Source organism: Aquila chrysaetos, chromosome 6 (genome assembly GCF_900496995.4).
Source record: "Aquila chrysaetos chrysaetos chromosome 6, bAquChr1.4, whole genome shotgun sequence".
In the NCBI taxonomy this organism is placed as follows: Eukaryota; Metazoa; Chordata; class Aves; order Accipitriformes; family Accipitridae; genus Aquila; species Aquila chrysaetos.
Genome location: NC_044009.1, coordinates 30,477,988 through 30,499,589, shown reverse-complemented (window position 1 = coordinate 30,499,589; position 21,602 = coordinate 30,477,988). Strand labels below are relative to the sequence as shown.

At 38.1% G+C, this 21,602-nt stretch overlaps 1 protein-coding gene and 1 long non-coding RNA gene across 6 annotated transcripts in view; one reads left to right on the top strand and one right to left on the bottom strand.

Moving 5' to 3' along the window:
- Positions 1 to 20,563, top strand: part of ITGA6 (integrin subunit alpha 6) — a 46,661-nt gene extending 26,098 nt beyond the window's left edge. For 2 of the 3 annotated variants that reach the window (XM_030017224.2, XM_041124324.1), the window contains exons 6-25: positions 1,777 to 1,987; positions 2,445 to 2,638; positions 2,771 to 2,859; positions 3,628 to 3,755; positions 5,478 to 5,573; positions 6,082 to 6,143; positions 7,522 to 7,679; positions 8,554 to 8,709; positions 9,450 to 9,565; positions 10,506 to 10,695; positions 10,781 to 10,864; positions 11,065 to 11,144; positions 11,295 to 11,372; positions 11,477 to 11,579; positions 12,697 to 12,870; positions 13,908 to 14,006; positions 14,393 to 14,503; positions 14,587 to 14,685; positions 15,035 to 15,160; positions 18,455 to 20,563. In XM_030017224.2, coding sequence (XP_029873084.1) covers positions 1,777 to 1,987; positions 2,445 to 2,638; positions 2,771 to 2,859; positions 3,628 to 3,755; positions 5,478 to 5,573; positions 6,082 to 6,143; positions 7,522 to 7,679; positions 8,554 to 8,709; positions 9,450 to 9,565; positions 10,506 to 10,695; positions 10,781 to 10,864; positions 11,065 to 11,144; positions 11,295 to 11,372; positions 11,477 to 11,579; positions 12,697 to 12,870; positions 13,908 to 14,006; positions 14,393 to 14,503; positions 14,587 to 14,685; positions 15,035 to 15,160; positions 18,455 to 18,613 — 2,513 coding nt within the window. In that variant the 3' untranslated portion in view covers positions 18,614 to 20,563. Of the gene's footprint in view, positions 1 to 1,776; positions 1,988 to 2,444; positions 2,639 to 2,770; positions 2,860 to 3,627; positions 3,756 to 5,477; positions 5,574 to 6,081; positions 6,144 to 7,521; positions 7,680 to 8,553; positions 8,710 to 9,449; positions 9,566 to 10,505; positions 10,696 to 10,780; positions 10,865 to 11,064; positions 11,145 to 11,294; positions 11,373 to 11,476; positions 11,580 to 12,696; positions 12,871 to 13,907; positions 14,007 to 14,392; positions 14,504 to 14,586; positions 14,686 to 15,034; positions 15,161 to 16,628; positions 16,759 to 18,454 lie in introns of all 3 variants that reach the window. The other variant, XM_030017225.2, reaches the window with a different exon arrangement.
- LOC115342644 lies at positions 1,670 to 21,102 on the bottom strand. 3 transcript variants are annotated; one of them, XR_005932676.1, is made up of 4 exons: positions 19,611 to 19,700; positions 18,358 to 18,506; positions 6,780 to 12,024; positions 1,670 to 2,158 (listed from the first exon to the last, which is right to left on the bottom strand). It is a non-coding gene; the product is annotated as an uncharacterized LOC115342644 (long non-coding RNA). The 3 variants fall into 3 exon arrangements; XR_005932677.1 differs by lacking the exons at positions 1,670 to 2,158; positions 19,611 to 19,700 and adding exons at positions 19,738 to 19,794; positions 21,036 to 21,102 and having other exon boundaries at positions 6,619 to 12,024; XR_005932675.1 differs by lacking the exons at positions 1,670 to 2,158; positions 19,611 to 19,700 and adding an exon at positions 19,738 to 19,976 and having other exon boundaries at positions 2,861 to 12,024.
- Between the last annotated feature and the right edge of the window lie 500 nt (positions 21,103 to 21,602).

The following is a 21,602-nucleotide window of genomic DNA, read 5'->3' as shown; positions in this document are numbered from 1 at the left end:
GTACACCGGTGAGGTACGTTGGTGCAGAGAAAAGGCTACGCTGCATTTTTGGAAAGGCCTCGTGTAAAGTGTAAAGAACCTTTCTGTTCTAGTGCAGATTTCTGTTGTGTATTGATCCACTGCTTTTGGCAGATGCAACAAATACAATTTTGGTAACTTGAGACTGGCATTTCTGTGTGAGTGGTGGAAAGTTGAACAGATGGGAAGGGCAATGCTAATATAAAAAGTAAAAGCAAGTCAAAAAAAGAGCCAGCTTGGAGGTGCATATCTGTTAGAAGAAATAGAACATAAACTTCTGTTAAATATCAGCAATAATTACTGGGTGTTAAAAAAAAAAAGAAATCATAAGAGCTTACGTTAGAAAGACAAGCTGATAACCTCTTCTGGTGAAATAAGAATTGGCAAGGTGAGGAGTGCTGTGGACGTGTCTTTTGCTGTGAACAGAGTAATACTGACTTTTTGCAGTTTTGCAACAAATGCATTTATCTCCTAAATGTAAGTGCTGCCTTTGACTTGTCACGATCAAAACCACTTCCAGGCAAGCCTGCTGTTCACTGGCATTGCTGTGTTCCCTCTGTTTAGACAGTAAACAAACATGGTTATAGCTGCTTTGCTTAACTACTGTTTTTTTCTCTTCAATCTTTCGCTCGTGTTTACAGGTCTTCTATTTTTGACAGCTGTATCTGATACTCATCCAGATCAGTTTGTGTACAAAACATTGCCTCCCGGCATACAGGTGGACAAATCGGTGGATGTAATGATGAATAGCTACTTAGGTGTGTGACCACTTGAGGTGGCAGCAGCTGGTCAGACATAATCTCCAGACCTTTGACATGGTCCTCTCCCTTCCATATGCCCTCATCTCAAATACATTGCAAGTAAAAGCATGTAAAAACAGGGATTCAGATGAAGAGGAGCTTGCAAAATAACATGGCTTCAGAGAAACACTGATTTGTCATGCATTTCTCCAAACCCTCTCATCCCTCCCCCAGATGGGACTCCCCAAATTTTTCTGGAACTGTCTCATTGTGAATTGCTGCAACTGAGAATTTTCATAGTAGTGGTGAAGTGTTTCAGAAGGGAGACAGCTGTCTGCTGGCTAGTATCTTCCTTGCCATGTGCGTAATTTCCTACTTTGGCCTTCACTGGATATGTTGGTATATGCAGTATATTCTTTTAACTCAGTTTTTCATATATTTTAAAACATATTGGCTTTTATAAAGAATACCTAAGACTAAATTCATTTGAACATGTCCTTCAGGGCTGCGTTAAATCAGAATTGTCAATTTCACCATTACTGTGTAGCGATTCTCAAATACTGTATACATCATTTGCGTAAATACTGTGCTTATGTGGTACATTTTGCATGTTTGCAGTACAGTGAAACTGACTTGTACTTGGGAAGTTTTATAAGTAGTTTTGCCAGAGGAGAAATACTGGAGCTATATTCAAGTGGTAAGGTTTCATAATTTCTAAGCTGGTGTGTTTAAAAATGATCTTGTATTTGTGTCCGTGAAAAGTAGATCTGAGTGAGCAATGAAATAATACGTTTTGTGGGGGAAATACTTAAATGTAATGTATGGAGGAGTGTAGACTTGTAAAGATGCATCCACCAGTCCAAAGAGAAATGGGGAATTCCCAGTATATCATACTCTGTCTTAGGCAAAACTTCTATTCAATATACCACTTTAATATAGTAGGGGAATTTATTTTTCCAATTAACAATACAAGCTGTGTGTTTATTTGTTTATATTTTTCTTTCTTTCTCTGTTAAAGGTTTCTCTTTGGACTCTGGTAAAGGAATTGTCTCCCAAGATGAGATGACTTTTGTGTCTGGTGCCCCAAGAGCCAACCACAGCGGAGCAGTTGTTTTACTGAAGAAGGAGAAAAATCAGAGAGCACTTTCACTCGAGCACATGTTTGAAGGAGAAGGGCTGGCCTCTTCTTTTGGCTATGATGTTGCTGTTGTGGATCTCAACAATGACGGGTACGGCCTTGGTTAACTCCTGCTGCCTGTGTAATGAAGGATGGCAATCTGGTTTATCTCTGCTTTGGTTTTTCACATGAGAAATACAAGGAATGCCAAATCCCATCTTCCGTATTTTGCTGGAGGAAATGGCGAGCATCTCATGGAATAGTCAGGTCACAGTCGACATTTCTAATTATAGAAAAGAGTTTTATTTCAATTTAAACAATTAGTGTAAACAAAGAAAGAAGAAACAAATCTCATACCCAGAGAAGGCTCTAGAAGATCCTTGTATGTCACAAAGGGAATTATAATCAGTCTGTAGTATCACTGGAGCTGTTGTTGCTAAACCAGTTTAATGTACTTTTTAGTCTTTGTTCAGAGCTCTTTGGCTAGCTGACCTTGAGACCACAGTCAGATCAGTTATTTTTCACAGTTCTTCTGTAAAAGCACTGCTTTTTTTTTCTTTAATTCTAAGATGGCAAGACATTGTTGTTGGAGCCCCACAGTATTTTGACAGAAGTGGAGATATTGGTGGTGCTGTGTACATCTACATTAACCAGCAAGGCAAATGGGAAGGAGTAAAACCTATTCGCTTAAATGGAACCACTGACTCCATGTTTGGCCTGGCAGTTGAAAATGTTGGGGACATTAATCAGGATGGATATCCCGGTGAGTGACAAACAATTACAATAAAAATGTATGTGACTTTTCTGCTAATGCCAGACTTGGAACACCTTATCATGATTGCAAGCTCCAGAAAGAGTAAGAATGATTTTAGATGTTGCAACTTATTTTCAACAGATATTGCAGTAGGGGCTCCGTATGATGGGTTTGGCAAAGTATACATTTATCATGGATCCAAGAATGGAATAAATACAAAACCAGCACAGGTAATGAAATAACCTTTACTATATATAATTAGTCTTGCACAAAATGAAAGGAATGACGGGGCTATCCATCTCCTCCCTTTCTATTAGTATTAATGGGGTGGTGGGTATGCAGAAAAGTCACAGGACCCTTCAAAGATGGCACTGCTGACCAGAAAGATTAGGAATTCTTGATTTTAATACACATTTTTCTTTCTGGGGCAGTCCTTTAGCACCAGTAATATGTAGAGAAGGAAGAAGGCATGTAGATGTGTAAGTTTTGTTTTTTTGAAAGAAATTTGGGGATTTGAAAATAATTGGTTTCTTCATTTTCTCTTTCACTACTACTACTACTACTTCACTTTTTTAATAAAAAATGTTTATGCCTTTTTCTTTTTTTTGTGAGGACGTTCAGTTAGCAAGGTGAGAATGGAACTTGATGGCGCTTCCTAGAATACTGCTAGAATACTTTCTAGAATACTTTTTCAGTTTCAAGTGTCTACACTGCATAAATACTATAAAGACACACAAGCTAGGCAACATTCCTATGCAAAACAGCCATCATTTCTGGTACTCGCTGCTGTTGCAAAGTAGCTTCTTGGAAGAAAAGCAAATCATCTTGGCACTGCAGTGTCATTTACCTGAACACAGAGGTCCTATTTCCTTGTGTGTTTTTTTTTTTTTTTTTTTTTCCCCCCCCTCCTGGCTATAAGACAATGATGTTCACTTGTTACTTACTTCGCTTTTATAGCTTTTAAATGTCTGAATTTCCTCAATCTGTTTGCTCTTCAGATTCTTGATGGTGAAAAAACAGGCACCAGTTTTTTTGGTTACTCTATTGCTGGAAACATGGACCTGGATAAAAATGCCTACCCTGATGTTGCTGTTGGTTCCCTTTCGGATTCTGTATCTGTTTTCAGGTATTATATACAGAACTGCATTACACCAAGGTTTTGGTTTTAGTTTTTTAAAAACAAACTGCTTAGAAGTAACAAAAAGCTGTTTGGCCTGGAGTGTATTTTTCCTTCTAGAAGTTGGAAATTCTGGGGGGAAAAAAAATCCATAAATTGGTTTGTTACTTTATGCCCCTCTTCTGACCGAGAAGCTGCCTTACAATCAATACAGGGCAAGAGGGTGAATGGGGACAGTTACTGTGGAGTGCTGATGTGTGTAGCATGTCTGTAACTACCCTGGCTTTGCCCTGTGGTAACTAACTTGGATGCCCTTGTCCTTCGATAGAATTAAGGGTGACAAGTAATTCTTTTGCCTTAAGAAAAGACAAGTTAACTGATACATTTGCTAGAGCTTTTGTTTGCTGCTGTTACATAAATCTAATCCTGCTTTATTGAAGAAAGACCCAAACCAAACCCTTCTTTTGGAGCTGAGGATCCAAAAGCAGTGAGGCATACAGCCTTGCTGAGGTTGCAGTGGGGTCCATGAAGCAGCTGTGAGGAAGCCCTGCAGATAGGATCCTTTTGGATTTCTGTAGCACATGCCTTAATTAGGGATGAGGTCATGGTCTTTTGCAGACCTCTGCTTTTTTTCCAGTTTAATGTACTGTTAAGTTGAATCACTAGTAATGAGCAGGAAGAGGACTCTTTCCTCATCAGAGCTGTGAAGGCTGCATCAGGTTCAGGTGTTTGGTGGTTGCTGTCAGGTCCCAAAGGAGGAGGACCAGAAATTCTAAAACTGGTTGTGTCAATTTTGGGGATGAAAACAACTCTACCTTTCAGGCAGAACGACCTTTCCTACAATTTTTTGACGATCACATCTCTAAGGTGTATAGGATTGGTGTACATAATTGGAACGTTCTTAAATACACTGAAACGGCACTCAACAAAAGCAACTCATGTTGCTTGTGGAAGAGAATAGAGTAAGTGGAAGGGAAGTCGGTTAGATTATTAAGTGTTCTGCTTACTCAAAAGGAGCTTTAATCATTTGCTGATATGGGCAGTACAAAAACTTGTACAAAGGTGAGAATGAAAACCTTTATGGTGATGAAGAGTGCAATGGGTGGCCCAGTTAAAAGAAATGCACTAGAAAAGGAGGAGGTGGCTTACTGGCCATTTTAAAAAACCCTTAGATGCTTTGATGAGACCAGTATGAGCTCATTCATTTGTTCGTGTGAACTGTCTTTTCTTGTCCCTTCCAAAAAGGAGGAGAAATGAAAACTTGTCAGGCTGAATTATGGTTACAGCCTACATGCAGAGGAGTCAGGAAATGAAAACATAATTTCCCCCAGCCACCCAGGCTCCACATTAAAGCTGTTGCGGACATCAACCTGAATGAACTTCAGTACCTACAGTTGTTCGCAGGGGCTGAATTGCCATTGGGGTTGGAAACATCCCTTTGAATTTTCTGGTTTTTATGTGTATAAAATGACAACCACAACATCACGTTAATGTACCCTGCTTCCCTGTCAGGCATTTAATACAGTTGTTTTTTGTGACTTGCTTTGCTTAGCTTTAAGTAGTCTTCTTTTGTTTCTAACCATTATCAAAGCCAAACTCTGTGTTTCTTGGGGTGTCTTTGCTGCAAATCAGTGCAGGCATGGAGGACACCTGGGATTCACATGAATTATTTCATTAATCTTAATAGAAACTTTTCCTTCTTTTTACTCCCTGTTTTCCCCCCAAATGAAGATCTCGGCCTGTGATAAGCATTAGAAGAAGCATTACAGTACAGCCTGACAGAATTGATCTAAAGAAAAAGAACCCTGAGGACCGTAGCGAAATATGGTAACTAAAAAAAAAAAATACTCTATCAGAAGCCTTGGTGTATTAAGTTTTCTGTTGTCAGAATTCATTCAGTCAGTGATGATGTTAAAGTGAAGGGATATGACAGTCACGCAGGTTAAGCAAATGTATCTATATGTGATCATTTTGACTTCCTGAATTTTTTATGCCTACTGTACTAAAGGTGTGGCATATATTCTGTTCATAATGTCCATTTTTGAAAATGAATGTCACTTTGCCACTTAAGACTTTTAACACTTGCAAGTATCTTAACTTGTACAGCTTTCTCCTGAGTAGAGATGTAAGAGCAAATGCCAGAAAATATTTTTTCTAATTGCTTATTAACCATTTTTTCTTGCTTTGTAATTCAGTTTAGTAAGCAGCAAATTAGTGTTCTAGCACGAATAACACGGTCATAAGACTGATAATATCAGTCAACGGACTATTAAAACTTTTCAGTCTGTTGGACCATGCCTTACTGAAGTTAACAATTTCTTGCCACTTTTTACAGGATGGATGTGAAAGCATGTTTTCAATATACTGCAAACCCCAGTGATTTAAATCCAAGAATAAGTAAGTTTTGAAGAGAAGTATTTTTTATCTGTTTGTTACATGGTTTGGTTTTTTTTTTTTTTTGTTTGTTTAGAGTGTATCATGGAAGAATAGTATGCAAATTATAGTGACTCATCTCAGACTGACCATCAAATTTAAAACGTGACTGAATACTAAGGTCAATCAGCTATCACACTATCTGTATGTAGAGTAACATGTATTTAGAGTCATGCTGGTGTGTTAGGAAGTTTTGTGGATGACAGACTGAACTGAAGCTTTCTGGGTGATATGACTGCCAGTGAGCAAATGGCTGCCATACAGACCAAAAACATTTTGCCTCTCTAGGTTACTGCTGCTTTAGAAAATAGTTTTAAAAGCCCATTTCATATATCACTAGTAAGCATCATTTCTTATTGGAGACTTACTGTATAAAACAGTGTTCTGCATTCATGAAAATGGTTTTGTGGAAATAGGTAACTGAAATAAAAAAATCTTCGTATTAACAGGAACCTAGAAGACTGTGCCGTAAATACAGTTAAAAATGTAAAGCATTAGTTTCTCATGTCTCCTGTTTTCTCTCATTACAATGCTGCTGTTAGTACACCTCAGAAAACTGTAGGCTTTTGAGAGAAAACGAGAAGAATTTTAAGCCCAAACCTCCTTCTCCTCCTGGGTTGTCTTGAGTTTCTCAGTAACTAGTAAAAGCTGTAGGATGTGCCTGAATAAGGTCCTGGTCCTTCAACAGGTCAAGTGCTTCCAGCTCTCAGAGGCAGCTCACGTGTGCCCATCTGCATGCTCCCGAGGCCTGGCACGCTCAGTGCTGTTCCCGTTCTTGCAACACTGGATTAGCTCTGTGAATACAGAGATCATTAGAAGATGCACAGAGTTCAGCTCTTATCAAAACATGCCTCAGCATACAGCTATAAAGCTCTAGTCACACTTTTGGCCTCAGTGTTAAAATCAACAGTGTACCTTGACTGAAAACCCTGCTGGATGCTTAGGTGCTATTTGGGACAAAACAGAAATCAAGGACAGCAAGTCAAGAGTATTTACAAAGTTTTTGTATCTCAGCCCTCTGCTGGCTCAACAGCAGCAATTACATCTCCTCCAGCCAGCTCTGCATGCTGGTGAAGTAATGGGGTACTTTTGGAATAAAAGGACTTGGTTTAGAAGGTTCCTTTAGATAAACGCACAGGGTACCCAGTCCTCAACTGGAGAGGGACAAAACTGACAGATGGAGAAAGTTTTGTAAATAACTGAAAACAGTTTGTGAAGCCCAGCACTGACTGAAACAGTCTTCTAGAATAATGTTGTATGATCGTACCTGGAGAAATTAAAAGTTCTTTTTAATAAGGCAAGGGTTCTTTTTTATAGCGACCTACTTTATTTCTTCATACAGAGATCAACTATACATTTGAAGCAGAAAATGAGAGGAGGCAGCTAGGCCTGCCATCTAGGGTACGGTTTAAGGACCACCTGTCTGATCAGTTTACTGCAAGTACAACCCTAAGGGGGCAGAACTCAAAAGAGTGTGTGACAACCAAGCTTGTACTGCAGGTAAGGCAGAGTATTTTATTTCATTTAGATCCATTTAAAACAAAAGTGTGCTCTTTTTTTCAGCCTCATGGTACCTTTGTGTAGAATTTAAAAGGCACATGCAATATAAAGCTTCAAAACTAGAAAACAACCATAGTGAAGTAGTATCTTACTGTTCCCTGCACACATGCTGCTTCCTCCTGTTGCCTTTCTTACAAAGTATGAATAAAAGTTGTAGCCACTGCAGAATGCTCTGGAGGTCAATAGTGCTGAACTAATTTAGAATAAGAGAGGGAATAAACGCCAAAAATGGAGAGCTGTTTCCAACAGAAGTAATTGTTACAGAATTTAATGGTGTGACTGGCTAGGAAAAGAATTTTAACCCCTAGGTTTCAGAGGGTATGAATGGGCAGGACGAGAAAGCTTGGTGTGTGCTCTCTGACTCGGCTGCTACGCTGGCCCTTAAAGGTGGCACTGCTCCAGGAGCTCAACAAATTCTGTATGTGTGGCTCAGCAGTAATGAGCCAGCCTCCGAGGCTGCTTTTGACCACAGCAGATTAAAGAGCTTGAATGTTATTTTACTGTTGTAGTGTGAATTCCACTTGCCTGAGTTACCATCTGTTGTTCCTAGGAATTCTTAACAGTGAGAGAAATCATCAGATTGGGAAGCCAAAAAAAAAAAAAAAAAAAAAAAAAAAGACAGCAGGGCTAGGTTCCTCGTGTTCTTGCCCATTTTTAGAAAATGCTGGTTTTCTATATAGTGAATAGTTTTAATAGGGCAAAATGTAGCAGAAGAGTTTGCTTCACTGCTTGTTCTAAAATGTGTATCAAAAGCTAGTCATTGTGTTGTTTTTTCTTCTCTGCACTAATTATGCCATTTAAAATATTTTAACAGGAAAAAATTAAAGATAAGCTACGCCCCATTCCAATATCAGTCAGTGTTAAAATTGCTGGCCTGGAGTCTAGTTCACCATCCACAAGAAAAGAGAGAGCACTTCCGGATCTTATACCAATTCTAAATTCAAATGAATCTGAAACAAAGACCACAAAAGTAAGCCTCTGATAACACATTTTCCCATAAATCTGCAGTTTGATAAATCACTGAATTTTAAAGGCTGTAGAAAGCTAAATTACAACCAAAGGAAATAACTGGGGTGGCGCTGGACTTGTAACTACTGGCTTTTGTTTTGTATTTTGTTATGAACTTGTTACAAAACGTTATGAACTAGATCCTGTGTTTCTTTTGCAACAAAAGGGAAGATAGTATAGCTGCTAGGGTTTTTTTTTCTGTCCCCAACAATTTTAGCAGGAAATGTACTTTTGATTAAAAATGGAAATCCATCATCTCCCGCTGTGAACACTTGTCCCACATCACAAAATAATGTACAGCCTAATTATTCCATGGTAAGGATGGTGCAGCAGCGTTAGAGCTCTGCAGCAGTGATGTAAAAGAGAGGGAGTTTCTCAGGTAAAAGATCTCATTTCCTCGGTGCTCACTGAAGAATCAGACTTACAGATGGTTTTCCTCATTAGAAGTGTACCTCTCACTTAGAATTATCTAACTCTGCCTTTTAGTCACATTTAAAGTTCTATATTATCAGCATCAAGGGCTATGTCTCACAAAAAAAAACCTGTCTTGACAGGCGAGAAGTAAGAGTCAGGTTAAAAATCTTACTCTGTCCAGGAAAATGTCTCTGAGTTCCCTGTAGGTGCTTTATGCAGTGCATATCAGAATCTTGTGTTAAGCTAGTATCATGTGGCATGCAGTAAAAGTGCTTTGGTTTTATTTAGGTGGAGTTCTTAAAAGAAGGATGTGGAGAAGACAATAAATGTCACAGCAATCTGAAACTTCAGTACCGGTTTTGCACTAGAGAAGGAAATGAAGACAGGTTTACTTATTTACCAATGTAAGCCTTGATTAATGCATTGCTAAAATTCAAATTATTAACAAGTGCTTCAAAGAACTTTTGGGAGAGGGTTTTGGGAGATAGAGCAGCTTTATTCTGTTAGTCTGGCAAACGCAGCCCTATGATGTAGTACTGATCTGTCAGGGTGGGGAAGGGGGGGGGGAGCGGGGATGAGCTTCAGAAGAAGAGTAGGGGTACGGAGACAAATGGATACAAGGTGGCCACAACCATGCAGGTATGGGCTAAAGGTTAGAAAAAAAAGTTTCTAACACTGGAGAAAGGAGATTGTAAACCAGCCTTGCAGTAGCTTACTGTGTGTGATACTGTTAACTATTATTGAGATGAGGTTTGATTGCGAGTATGATAACATGATATACTATAGTCTAGTAGCCTAAGAGAAGCAGTTACAAAGAAGTGAACAGAGAAATCATTTCACTGTAACACACAGCTAACACCGCGCTGCACCTCTCCTCCCTGGAGGGCCAGTGAAATTAGAAAAGAGGTGTGAAACAAACAAAAGGAAGTATGTTTACTTACTGTCAACAGTTCGTCTCCTTTAGCAGTGAGTGCCACAACCTGACTGGGACGACAAAACCACGTATACTTTACAAGAAAAAAGTAGGTCAGTAGATTTATTCAGAGAAAATTCATCACTATTAAACATGAGCCAGATACAAGTGCTGGTTCAGAAATACTATAAGCTCGTGATTACTTGAGGGGTATATCAGTCTGTTCTATCCTGTTAACTGCTGCCCACTTCGAGAGAGTAAATACTGGTCTGGGGAAAAAAAAACACCTATGACGATTCATGTGTTTATGGTCTTAGAGTAATTCTTCCCTAATAGAGGGAGTTATATTTGGGTAAGCCACAGTAAAAAGCAGACTTTCATATATGTTTGTTTTCCTAATGTACCCAACGCTGTATACTCTGTTTCTGTAGTGAAAATGGCATGCCAGTGCTGGTTCTGAAAGATCAGAAAGATATTGCCCTGGAGATAACGGTGACAAACAATCCATCTGATGCAAAAAATCCCCAAAAAGATGGTGAAGATGCATATGAAGCCAAACTAATAGCAACTTTTCCAGACAGTCTGACGTATTCTGCATTCAGGGAGATGAGGGGTTATCCTGTAAGTATTTTTTTAAGAGAAAAGATACTCAATTTTAAAATATTTTCAGCATATATTTATTTTTAAATGCATTCTGTTTAATCAGGAAAAACAGCTAACGTGTGGTGCTAACCAAAATGGTTCTCAAGCAGAGTGCGAACTTGGAAATCCTTTCAAAAGAAATTCTAATGTAAGTTTCGCCCATTTTACTCAAGTTATAAAATCTGATTCCTGATTGCAGTTGTCCAAAGTTTCTGTGTCATAACTGGAAATTTGATTTGGATCTGTTTTTTTAACTCTAGAATTTGATGGTGTATTTCTGTAATACTGCATATATTAATATATTTTATAAAATGGTTACATATTTCATGGATGTTCTTTCTTGTCTAGGTAACCTTTTATCTGATCTTAAGTACCACTAAAGTTAATGTTGATACAACAGACTTGGACATTAATCTGAAGTTGGAAACGTAAGTTTTCTTTGTGTGTGTGCTCACTATGTTTTTATATACAGTTGTAAATGTTTTGAATTAATTTGTTCGATTCACAAAAGCAATTTAATAGTAAAGTGAAAATGTGAAATTTGTAAAATAAACGGCATTGTTTCCTTTTCATTGTAGAACAAGCACTCAAGTTAATTCAACTCCAATTACAGCTAGTGCTAAAGTGGTTCTTGAATTGCTTTTATCACTCACTGGGTAAGTGTTGATAGCATAACAAATGGAGGGGGCTGGGGATGACACTTTTGCTGCAGACTTCATTAAAATCTGATTATTCTCCTTCCCCACCCCCACCTGAACAGAGTTGCTAAGCCTTCTCAGGTATATTTTGGAGGTAACATCATTGGTGAGAGTGCTATGAAATCTGAAGATAATATTGGAAACCTCATAGAGTATGAATTCAGAGTGAGTAATTTAGATTAATGCCAACAGCTGCTTTTAATCAAACGAACAGCTTCTCTCTTTATGCATATGAATACTTGGAAAAGTTGCTAGATCTAAAATTGGCTTTTCTTGTCCCAAAATCCTGACTTCCAGTTCAGAACATGCAGTCTGGCTGCAGACTAGAGCTTCTGTGTTTTATGATGATATTTTGAGAAAGTGTCCTGAGGCTGGCTGTACACTTTTTTTTTTCGGAGCAGTTCATGCATGTTCAGTTGTACAGCATAAAACCTCATGCAGGTAGGGAAGAAAACTTAAACCCAGACCCCTAACTGTGGCATGCCCAGGTGTTAGCTGGTGCACACAGACAGTGAGTATGTGTACTTCATGCAGGATTGAGCAGGCACAAGAAGACACTGTGGGACCCACTTTGAACGTGTCGGTCTAGTTCACTCTTTTGGTCTTCTGCCTAATTAATAAATCAAGGACAAGGCTGAGAGAGGCAATTTTGGTTCTGTAAAAATTCTGTTCATCAGCAAGAGAGTTGCTTTTTCTACATCATTAATGCAAGCCCCGCTGTCTTGGTACATAGTAGTTTGTCAGGATTAAAGTCCATCTGTCAATCCTTTACTTTCTTCTGTACCTTGCATGCATATATTAAAGTAGAAGCAGTTAGAGTATCTGTTTTAGAACTTGCTATCATGAACAGTAACATGAAGAAAGCAAAAAATAGGTTGGGAAACAACTTTCAGACTTGGGAGAGCAAGAGGTGGTTGTTATCTTTCTGTGTCAGAGTTCCTCATAAACTTGCAATTTGCCTCAGTTATTTAACTGAATGATTTGTTAACTCTAAATTGGAGTTGTCATTTCACATGAAGATAGATTTCTAAAAATCAACAGCTTAAAGTTTATGTTAGAGAATTTTAATCCTTATGTTTAAACTCTGTATTTACTTGCTAACCAAGTGTGCTAGTTTTAGTATGTGCTCTGTTTTTATACTCTGTTTTGACTGTCTTCCATCTCCCTTTAAATTTCGTGTTAGCTGCATGCTTAAAACTTGCCCAACTCAATAACACTTTCGATAGAGAAGAAAATCCCTTTCAAAAGTATTTCACAGTTTAAAGAATATTTGTTTTAACAGGTAACTAACTTGGGCAGACCACTGAAAACATTTGGTACTGCTTCCCTGGACATCCAATGGCCGAAAGAAATTAGTAATGGCAAGTGGCTGCTTTATTTGATGAAAGTAGATTCCAAAGGCTTGGAAAAAGTCTCCTGTCAACCTGAGAATGAAATCAATAGTTTGCATGTTGCGGTATGTTACCCTGCCTTCTGTTAATGAATTAGTACAACATGAAAGCACCACGGCATGTGATAGTAGGGCGTAAGAGCTTGCCTTCAGAAGGACTTTTTTTTTTTTTGTGTCTTAAGCAGCTCACAAGCACAATACATGAACAATGTATCAAGGGTTAGGCTTATTAGGAGACTTCATAACAACTAATGAGGATAACATGCTGAAGGATAGATGCTATGTCATGGTGACTGGTTTTGCAGTGGGGACTGCTGTCATATGCTCTTATAGGGTGAAATTGCTGATTGCTTTAACAAATTTCATCAGCATTCTTGAAATCTGGTCAAGTTCTTACACAGAAAACAATAAACAACAGGAAACATCTCCCCATCCTGGGGGAATTCCATGTACTTTCTTAAAGAGACAGGGCTTGCACTTAAATTTACTTACTTACAACAAATATGATAAAAAGAATTTCTCAAGCAAGTTTCACAGCCCTTCATTGTGCCTATCTAGCAAGATTTTTTCCTAAACCCTGAGCCTTCATTTTCATTATATTTTTTTATATCTTAAGATCATTTGGGAGTTTTAATTTTCACTAGTAAAAGTGCATGCACGTAAACCCATTCTTGTCAGATGACGACATTAGTTAGTAAAACTTTCAGTGAGGGTAATTAGTATACAGTTAAAAAAAAATGCATCTACTGACCTTAGCACAATCTTACTCTTCTAGCATAGTAACATTGATAGCCTTTATATAGAACAAAAATGGAAATAGCATTGAAAGCTTTATAAATCTAAAACTCCCTTGACCTATTAAAGTAGTCAGCTGACATTTCTTTAGGTAATCTCAAATTCTAGTAATTGTCCTGACTCTACTATTAGCAATACATATAGGTAAGTAGGGATGTATAATGATGTCACTCATGTGCTGATCTTGGAATAAGAAAACACTGAACTTGTTTCTTTGCTTGTATGGAGGTCAGAATTAAGAGAATTAAGATATAGTTACGATAAACTACTAAAACTCCTATCTTTTTTTTTTCCCTCCTTTCTTTTAGGAATCCCATAACTCAAGAAGGAAACGTGAGGTTGCAGAGAAGCAGATTACAGACAGCAAAACATTTTCTTTTTTCTCAGAAAGAAAATACAAGACCTTGGTAAGCATTTTGCACCAACTATAGTCTTGTCAGATACCTCCCCCTGCACTCGTAAGAGGGCTTTTCTGAGTTTTGCAGGGTAAAAGAAGGTTATCTCTTTGCTTTGTTTTTATCTTAAATCCAAGTATCGATGCTTTGAAAATTTGACCATTTAGATTATCCTACTGATGAGAGAGAAATAGGAAAGAATTTCTGCATAGTTATCTACATTAAAATAAACAGGTAATAGCATCTTCATTGTATTTTCCTATTGCTGTCAGTAGAGATTTTGGTTCTTGCACATAAATAATATATTAATATAATCCAATTTTTAATCGGGGGTGTGTGTGTGTTAAACAATTTGTGAGGATGTGTTTTTATTTACACGTAGAAATTTTTAATTGTAGGACTGCAATGTGAATGCACGCTGTGTGGACATAAAATGTCCCCTGAAGGGTTTAGACAGCAAGGCATCTATTGTGCTGCGTTCCAGATTGTGGAACAGTACTTTCTTAGAAGTAAGTCCTCTTACCTGCCATTTTTGGAAGGTCAGAGTTCTTTCCTGTTCTGTGTCTAATGTCCGTATTTTATTTTGGAACAGGAATACTCCAAAATGAATTACCTGGACATTCTTGTTAGGGCTTCGATCAGTGTTCCTGCTGCAGCTAAGAATGTTAAACTCACAAATGAAGTTGCTCAGGTAGGTTCAACATTCTAACCATGTGTTACAGTTGCGATGTTTCCAGCTTATCTCAAAGACTGGGGAAAAAACCCAAACCATGTAAAAAAAAAAAAAGAGTAGCTAAAAGTTTAGCTTTTTAACTTAATTTTGAATTACTTATCATTTTAACCTTTTAATCAGGTTGGAAAAATTCAGTAGCATATTGAAATGATACCAGTAGGAACTTTTTCTTCAAAAACATTTTGTAGATGAGAGAGAGAAGACATATTGTTACAGAAGAGCTAAGACTGTATAAATTGCAGCTTTATATTAAACGTGGATGCTTCTCAAATTCTCTTCCCATCTTCACATATTTTCTCTCCTTTAGGTGCGTGTTACTGTCTTTCCTGCAAAACCAGTAGCACTTTATACAGGAGTACCTTGGTGGATCATCTCTGTGGCCATTTTTGCTGGAATACTGATGCTTGCACTGTTGGTATTCTTACTATGGAAGGTGAGGTTTTATTCATCTGGTTATTTTATATTTCCTGGTCTACAACTGATGAGACAGCAAATGATTAAGTATTTTGGTTTGTATTTGGCACTCAAAACAGAGCAAAACTGCCCAAACCATAGATTACCTTTATCAGTTTTTCAGTTTTGCAACATTTGGAATGAAAATGGTTACATGGGAAGACTTGTTATGAAATTTTTCTGTTTGCATGTCCTCAAAAGGGAGTATTTTGAGGTCTGGGCAAAACTTGAGACAAATGTTCAGAGACCCTACTTACTTTGATATGGATGGATACAGCTAATTGGGGCTTCTGCAGTTAGGTGTAAAACTTCATGTGATCCATGTACAAATGTTTTAGCAGGGCTTTGTTATCATAACATTAGAAATACCATTCAGCTGATGGTAGATGAAAATAACCAAAAGGTACAGAAATAATACAGAGCCAAGTGTGCTGGTGAATGTCTGTAGTACTGGCCTTTTATCTTAGAAACCCTGAAGGAAGAAATGAGTGTGCATAACAAAAGGTTAACAATTTGCAAAAGAAAAAATAAATTACCTATTTTTCTAACTACCTTTGGCATTTTTACAACTAACTGTGGTTCCAAGTATAACAGGGCAGTGTTTTCACTCTTAGTTTTTACAGGCATAGGCAGTTAGTATTTGCTGCTATGGGATAGCCAAAGGTCATTAAGAAAGAGGGGAAGAAGAATATCCTGTCACTTACTTTCTTCTGGAGAAACTGCACCAGTTAGCTTTGCTGAGGACCTACTATTTGCTGCAGGTTACTTCTCACAGGATAGTTCTGACTTCCTTATTTTCTAATAAATGCCCAGCTCCTGCTGCTAATCTTCCTGATGAATTAATACTTTGGGTGGGCTGTTAGGTTATAACTACTAGTGGTTTCCTGCACATGAAAACACACACATTTTTCACAGGCACACCCACAGTGTACAGTGCTTCTTTTGATGACAAACACTGTGCCAACTTACGAAGGACAAATATGGTACTTCAAAGACAGTTACGTGATTGGTTTAAGACAAATGCTTGTGTTGTACAGGTCAAAGCAGTACTCATCTTTGTTCTACCCTCTGTTTTTGTGTCTCCTGTGCAGTAGTTCACAAACAGGTTTCTGTATAGACTTGTTTTGGCTCTTCACAGCCAGCTTTAGTTGCTCTGGACATATTTTATAGTAGCTTTTTAAAAAAAAAAAACCAACCAGATGCAATAGACATGTAACAAAATGCCTCTAAAATAATATTCTAAAATACTTCAGGTTATTTTATTATTTTACAGATCGAGTTAGTCCAAGTTCTCGGATCTAGAAACAGTTCTTGTTACTTTTTTTTTTTTTTTCCTGCCTGTGAAGGGATAATACGAAGATAGTTCACAGAGTTAATTTAAGTCAGTTTTAATAGGTTTGACTTCTTCCAGTCCACAAAAATTGACTAAATACCTTGCTTCCTTGTAGTGTGGTTTCTTCAAGAGAAATAAGAAAGATCATTACGATGCCACATATCACAAGGCTGAGATCCATGCTCAGCCATCTGATAAAGAAAGGCTTACTTCTGATGCATAGTATTGATCTACTTCTGTAATTGGTAATTGATGATATTTTTTTAATTTTTAGCTGTGGCACATGCTATGGTTGCGGTGGCTAACTATGAAGCTTTTACTGCATATGTTCTATTAACTTTTGGATTTCAAACTATCGTACTTGCTTGCTCATTCTGTCAATAGATTTTCAGCTTTTGGTGCACGTGAACAAAGAAGTGTTTATCTTGGTCTAAAAAGCTTGTTTATTTCTTTAGAAAATGTTGATCCATGGCAATGGTTTTTAGTCTTCTTTTTTTTTTAATTTATGTTTTAGTACAAGTAAGTTTTTAAGCTTGAGAGATGGTAATCCAACGCTGCAGAGTTAAGATTTAAAGCTAAGACTATGTGGACAATAGATAAACTTGCTTTACTAACCTTCCGTGCATGCTAAAAGCTACATGTTGCTTATAATGAAAGGGGTTTTCATAATGAGAATTTAACTGCTGTGGAAACATCTGTTTTCCTTCAATTCTAAGGTATACTTTTCTAGGAATGCACTTTCCTCTGCTGAAGCTACTAGATGCACGATGCTTCTAGCAACCTTTACTCAACTTAAGATAGTACATGCATGTACGTTATATTAATAAGAGATGCTTGGGACGAGGGGATGGGGAGGAATTCTTAACTAAAATACATCAGAACAGTGCTTAATGAAAAAATAAGAGATGGCTAAAGATTTGTTCTATGCCTCAATGCAATTTTTTTAAAATTGAGTTCCATGTAAGTTTTATTATTTAAAAAACAACCAACCAACAACAAAAAACTCACCACCCCAAATACTATGAGCAAAATCTTGCCCCTTTAATCTCTTTTTTTTTTATAGCAGTATCTAATGAGAGCTGGATGGCACAATGTCTCTTTAAGGTTAATCTTGACATCAGTGACCCATAAGCATGTAAAGTTGAGTGTCTACCAATCATCATCGTTGTAATGCTGTGGCCATAACTACATTTTGTTTTGAGGAATGGACTGAAATTAATTTTCAATATTTAAAATCTGTTTTTACAGTGGCTTTGAATAAAAAATTGCAGGGCACAAATAAGCTGTACTAGATTTCATCTAGGGAGACTTGTCATGGCACATTACAAAACTTGCAAGTTAATGTCTGTTTTTTCATCCCATGGCAAACTAAGCAAGTCTCATGTTCTAATGCTGCATATGTGTGTGTTAGTTCAGGTGATTACAGTTGAGATACGGTGCTTGGGAAAACAAGGCCCTACTGTAACTTTTCTTGAAGGTCCTGGAAATCTTTCTGTAGGTTTTTAAAGGTAAATCATGTCACCATACAGAAAGATACTGAAGTACATACCTACCTTTGATACAGAAGCAAGCTTTCCTGAACTCTATCTGCTTCTTTGTGTAGCATTAAATTCTCTCATTATATGAATGAATAGCTTTATAAGATGACTTAAAAATTGTAAAACAAATTTAGAAAGTTAGTGGAGGGAGGGAATATTTTTAAGGTATTAGATTACCACCAGATTGTCAGACTGTGCCATTTGTCTTCAACTGGTGCTGGAACAACTAATGTAGACCTGCTGGCTCACATTTTTACAGCTACGTACACTGCATTTTTGGCCTACATATGTTTTCAATTTTCTTACCTGTGTATCTGTGCAAAGGAAGAATTTACTGCCTCTGTAATTGTAGTGCTTTGGCAGCAATTCAAACTTAAACTGTTCTTTTTCTTCTCTGCCCCAGTGCGGGTTCTTCCAGCGTTCTAGGTACGAAGACAGTGTCCCCCGATATCATGCTGTAAGAATTCGAAAAGAAGAGCGACAGATCAAGGACGGGAAATGTAAAGACCTTGAGACAAAACAGTGGTTCACAAAATGGAATGAAAATGAAAGTTACTCTTAGGGAAAGATTCTTTTCATCCACAAAGTTCAGATAGAAGTTAAGGTTTTCATTAATGGAATACTGATGGAATTAGACCTATGAACACTATGGACATTCACCATTTGATTGTAGATATTACTACTTATATTGAGGCTTTTGTTTGCACAGTTAAAATTGCTTCAACAGACTTGATTTGCATTATTTAATTTCCAGGCTGCCTGTTTCCCCCTTTAAATCTAACTCACACTTTAGACGATGCTGGGTCTTTTCTGCAAAATATGCAAAGCCACTACCAGCAGACCTTTTCCTGTGATCCTAACCTTATTCCGAGGTATGCAAGGAATTCATGGTTAAGGTCAAGACAGGTTCTTCATCCTTCTCTCAATGCACAGTCCATTATAAACACACAGTGGCCTTAACACACTTTGTTCAAGTATAATCTGAAGACCTGCAAATCTACTTTAGACATAAACTTTGCCTGCTGCAGTAGTTAGGGCTTAACAAAAAGCATCATCTTAAATTACATGTGCAATAGGTCATGTTGCTTGATTTTTTTTTTTTTTTTTTTTTTTTTTTAAGATCAGATTGTGTGATTCTTGTTCACAACAAATATACACAGGTTTTTTTTTTAAAAGAGAGGCTTGAATAGTAGATGTACTTTTTGTATATATATATTTTAGTCATTTTTGTATTTATTTTTGTTAGAAATCATTGTCTTTGACTAACTGTTAGGCCAAAGACTTAACTGAACTTTCAAATCCACTGTGTTTTTGAACTTCAAATTATGAGACTTGAGGCTTTCACTGCATTTTAATAAGTCACTGAAGGTGCCAATGCTTTCTAAAAATGTAAATATTTATTCCAGTGATGTGTATGGGGGCTTTTTTTTCCTGATACTTGTAACTTTATGTAATAGGAATTATCAGGTCTTGTAACATGATTTGTATATTACTTCAGACTATTTAATGATTTGGACACCAAGCAGAAATAGGGTTTTTAGATACAGTTTTATACTTACTGCAAGAAAGTGAGAGGTTCTCTGGAAACAGCTTTCCAGCTTCATAAGGACTTCCTGTTTGGCAAAAGGCATTGACTACTGCAACTGTTACATAGCACTTGAAGGAGGCTAAAAATGCCTAACTTACCTTAAGTATGGGGATCGGAGCTGATCCATGTTTAGACTACTGAATTGTCTTGAATACCTGAATGTTGATAAAAGTAGAACCACAATGTTGTGTTTATCAGTAACCTAGTTATTGTAACATAACTGATATAACTATTTAAAGAGTTTACTTTTTTACCCATGTTCTAAAGCTTTGGTACTATTTAAGAACGAAGATTTAGTTCACAATTGTTTATTCCATGTGAAACAAAATTCTGCTCAAAAAGTATGCATGTTAATTGCTAGTAATTTGAACTATGCAAAAACCTCTTGGTACTTTTTCCCCTCATAGGGTAAAAACCTGCTAGGAGGGCAGTTGTCAAGTGTCTTATTTTTACTACTAACTTTGAACGTGCCTTCTTGGAAGGTTCAGTCACCTAAAAAGTCATCATTATACGAAGTGCATTGATTTAATAGACTCTTCTTTCTCCCACTAAATAATCTCAGTATGCTGTAACCCTGATTTTATGAAAACTTACACATGTATTTAGCTGTTACCCAGTTTTTGAGCTTTTAAAATTCTAGCTTATTTGCTGAAAGGCTCAGCAGCATCAGAAGCCAGGCTAACCAGGGGCTAAGAAGCTTGACAAATAGCCATGGATTTAAAAGCAGATTGTGGCCCTCACCTAAGAACATGAATGGCTTAGCAGTGTTAAACTGAAAGTTCTTGAAAAGTAAGTCATGTCACTGGTATACTTCTATCTCAAAACTTTTTTTTATACCAGATAGCAATGCTACATCATTCCATGATTAGAAATTACCTGTGGATATTTGTATAGAAGTGTGAAATAAAATTTTTTTTAATTAAACATTGTTTTGTTAATAGTGATTTATCATAATTAATGGAGTTGAACTTAGCTAAGTTCACTAGAAGAGTAAGCTGAAAGTGGCAAGCTTTAACAAATTGTCTCATTCTCGATATTGCGGTAACTCTCACTGCCCTCCCCCCTGCAAAGGGGCAGTGTGGTGGGTTGACCATGGCTGGACACCAGGTGCCCACCAAAGCCATTCTGTAACACCCCCCCCCCCCCCCCCCCCCCCCCCCAGCTGGACAGGGGAGAGAAAATATAACAAAGGGTTCATGGGTCAAGATAAGGACAGGAGAGATCACTTGCCAATTACCATCATGGGCAAAACAGACTCATCTTGGGGAAAATTAACTCAGTTTATTACCAATCAACCAGAGTAAGGTAATGAGAAATAAACCCAAATCTCAAAATACCTTCCCTCCACCCCTCCCTTCTTCCTGGGCACAACCTCACTCCTGGATTCTCTACCTACCCCCGCAGCGGCGCAGGGGGATGGGGAATGGGGTTTATGGTCAGTTCATCACATGTTATCTCTGCTGCTTCATCCTCTTCAGGGGCAGGACTTGTCACACTCTTCCCCTGCTCCAGTGTGGGGTCCCTCCCACGGGATACAGTCCTCCATGAACTGTTCCAGTGTGGGTCCCTTCCACAGCATGCAGTCCTTCAGGAGCACACTGTTCCAGCATGGGTCCCCTGTGGGGTCACAAGTCCTGCCAGAAAACCTGCTCTGTGGGCTCCTCTCTCCACAGATCCGCAGGTCCTGCCAGGACCCTGCTCCAGCGCAGGCTTCCCATGGGGTCACAGCCTCCTTCAGGCACCCACCTGCTCCGACGTGGGGTCCTCCGCAGTCTGCAGGTGGATACCTGCTCCACTGTGGACCTCCATGGGCTGCAGGGGGACAGCCTGCCTCACCATGGTCTTCACCAGGGCTGCAGAGGAATCTCTACTCTGGTGCCTGGAGCATCTTCTCCCCCTCCTTCTTCACTGACCTGGGTGGCTTGCAGGGTTGTTTCTCTTACATGTTCTCATTCCTCTTTCC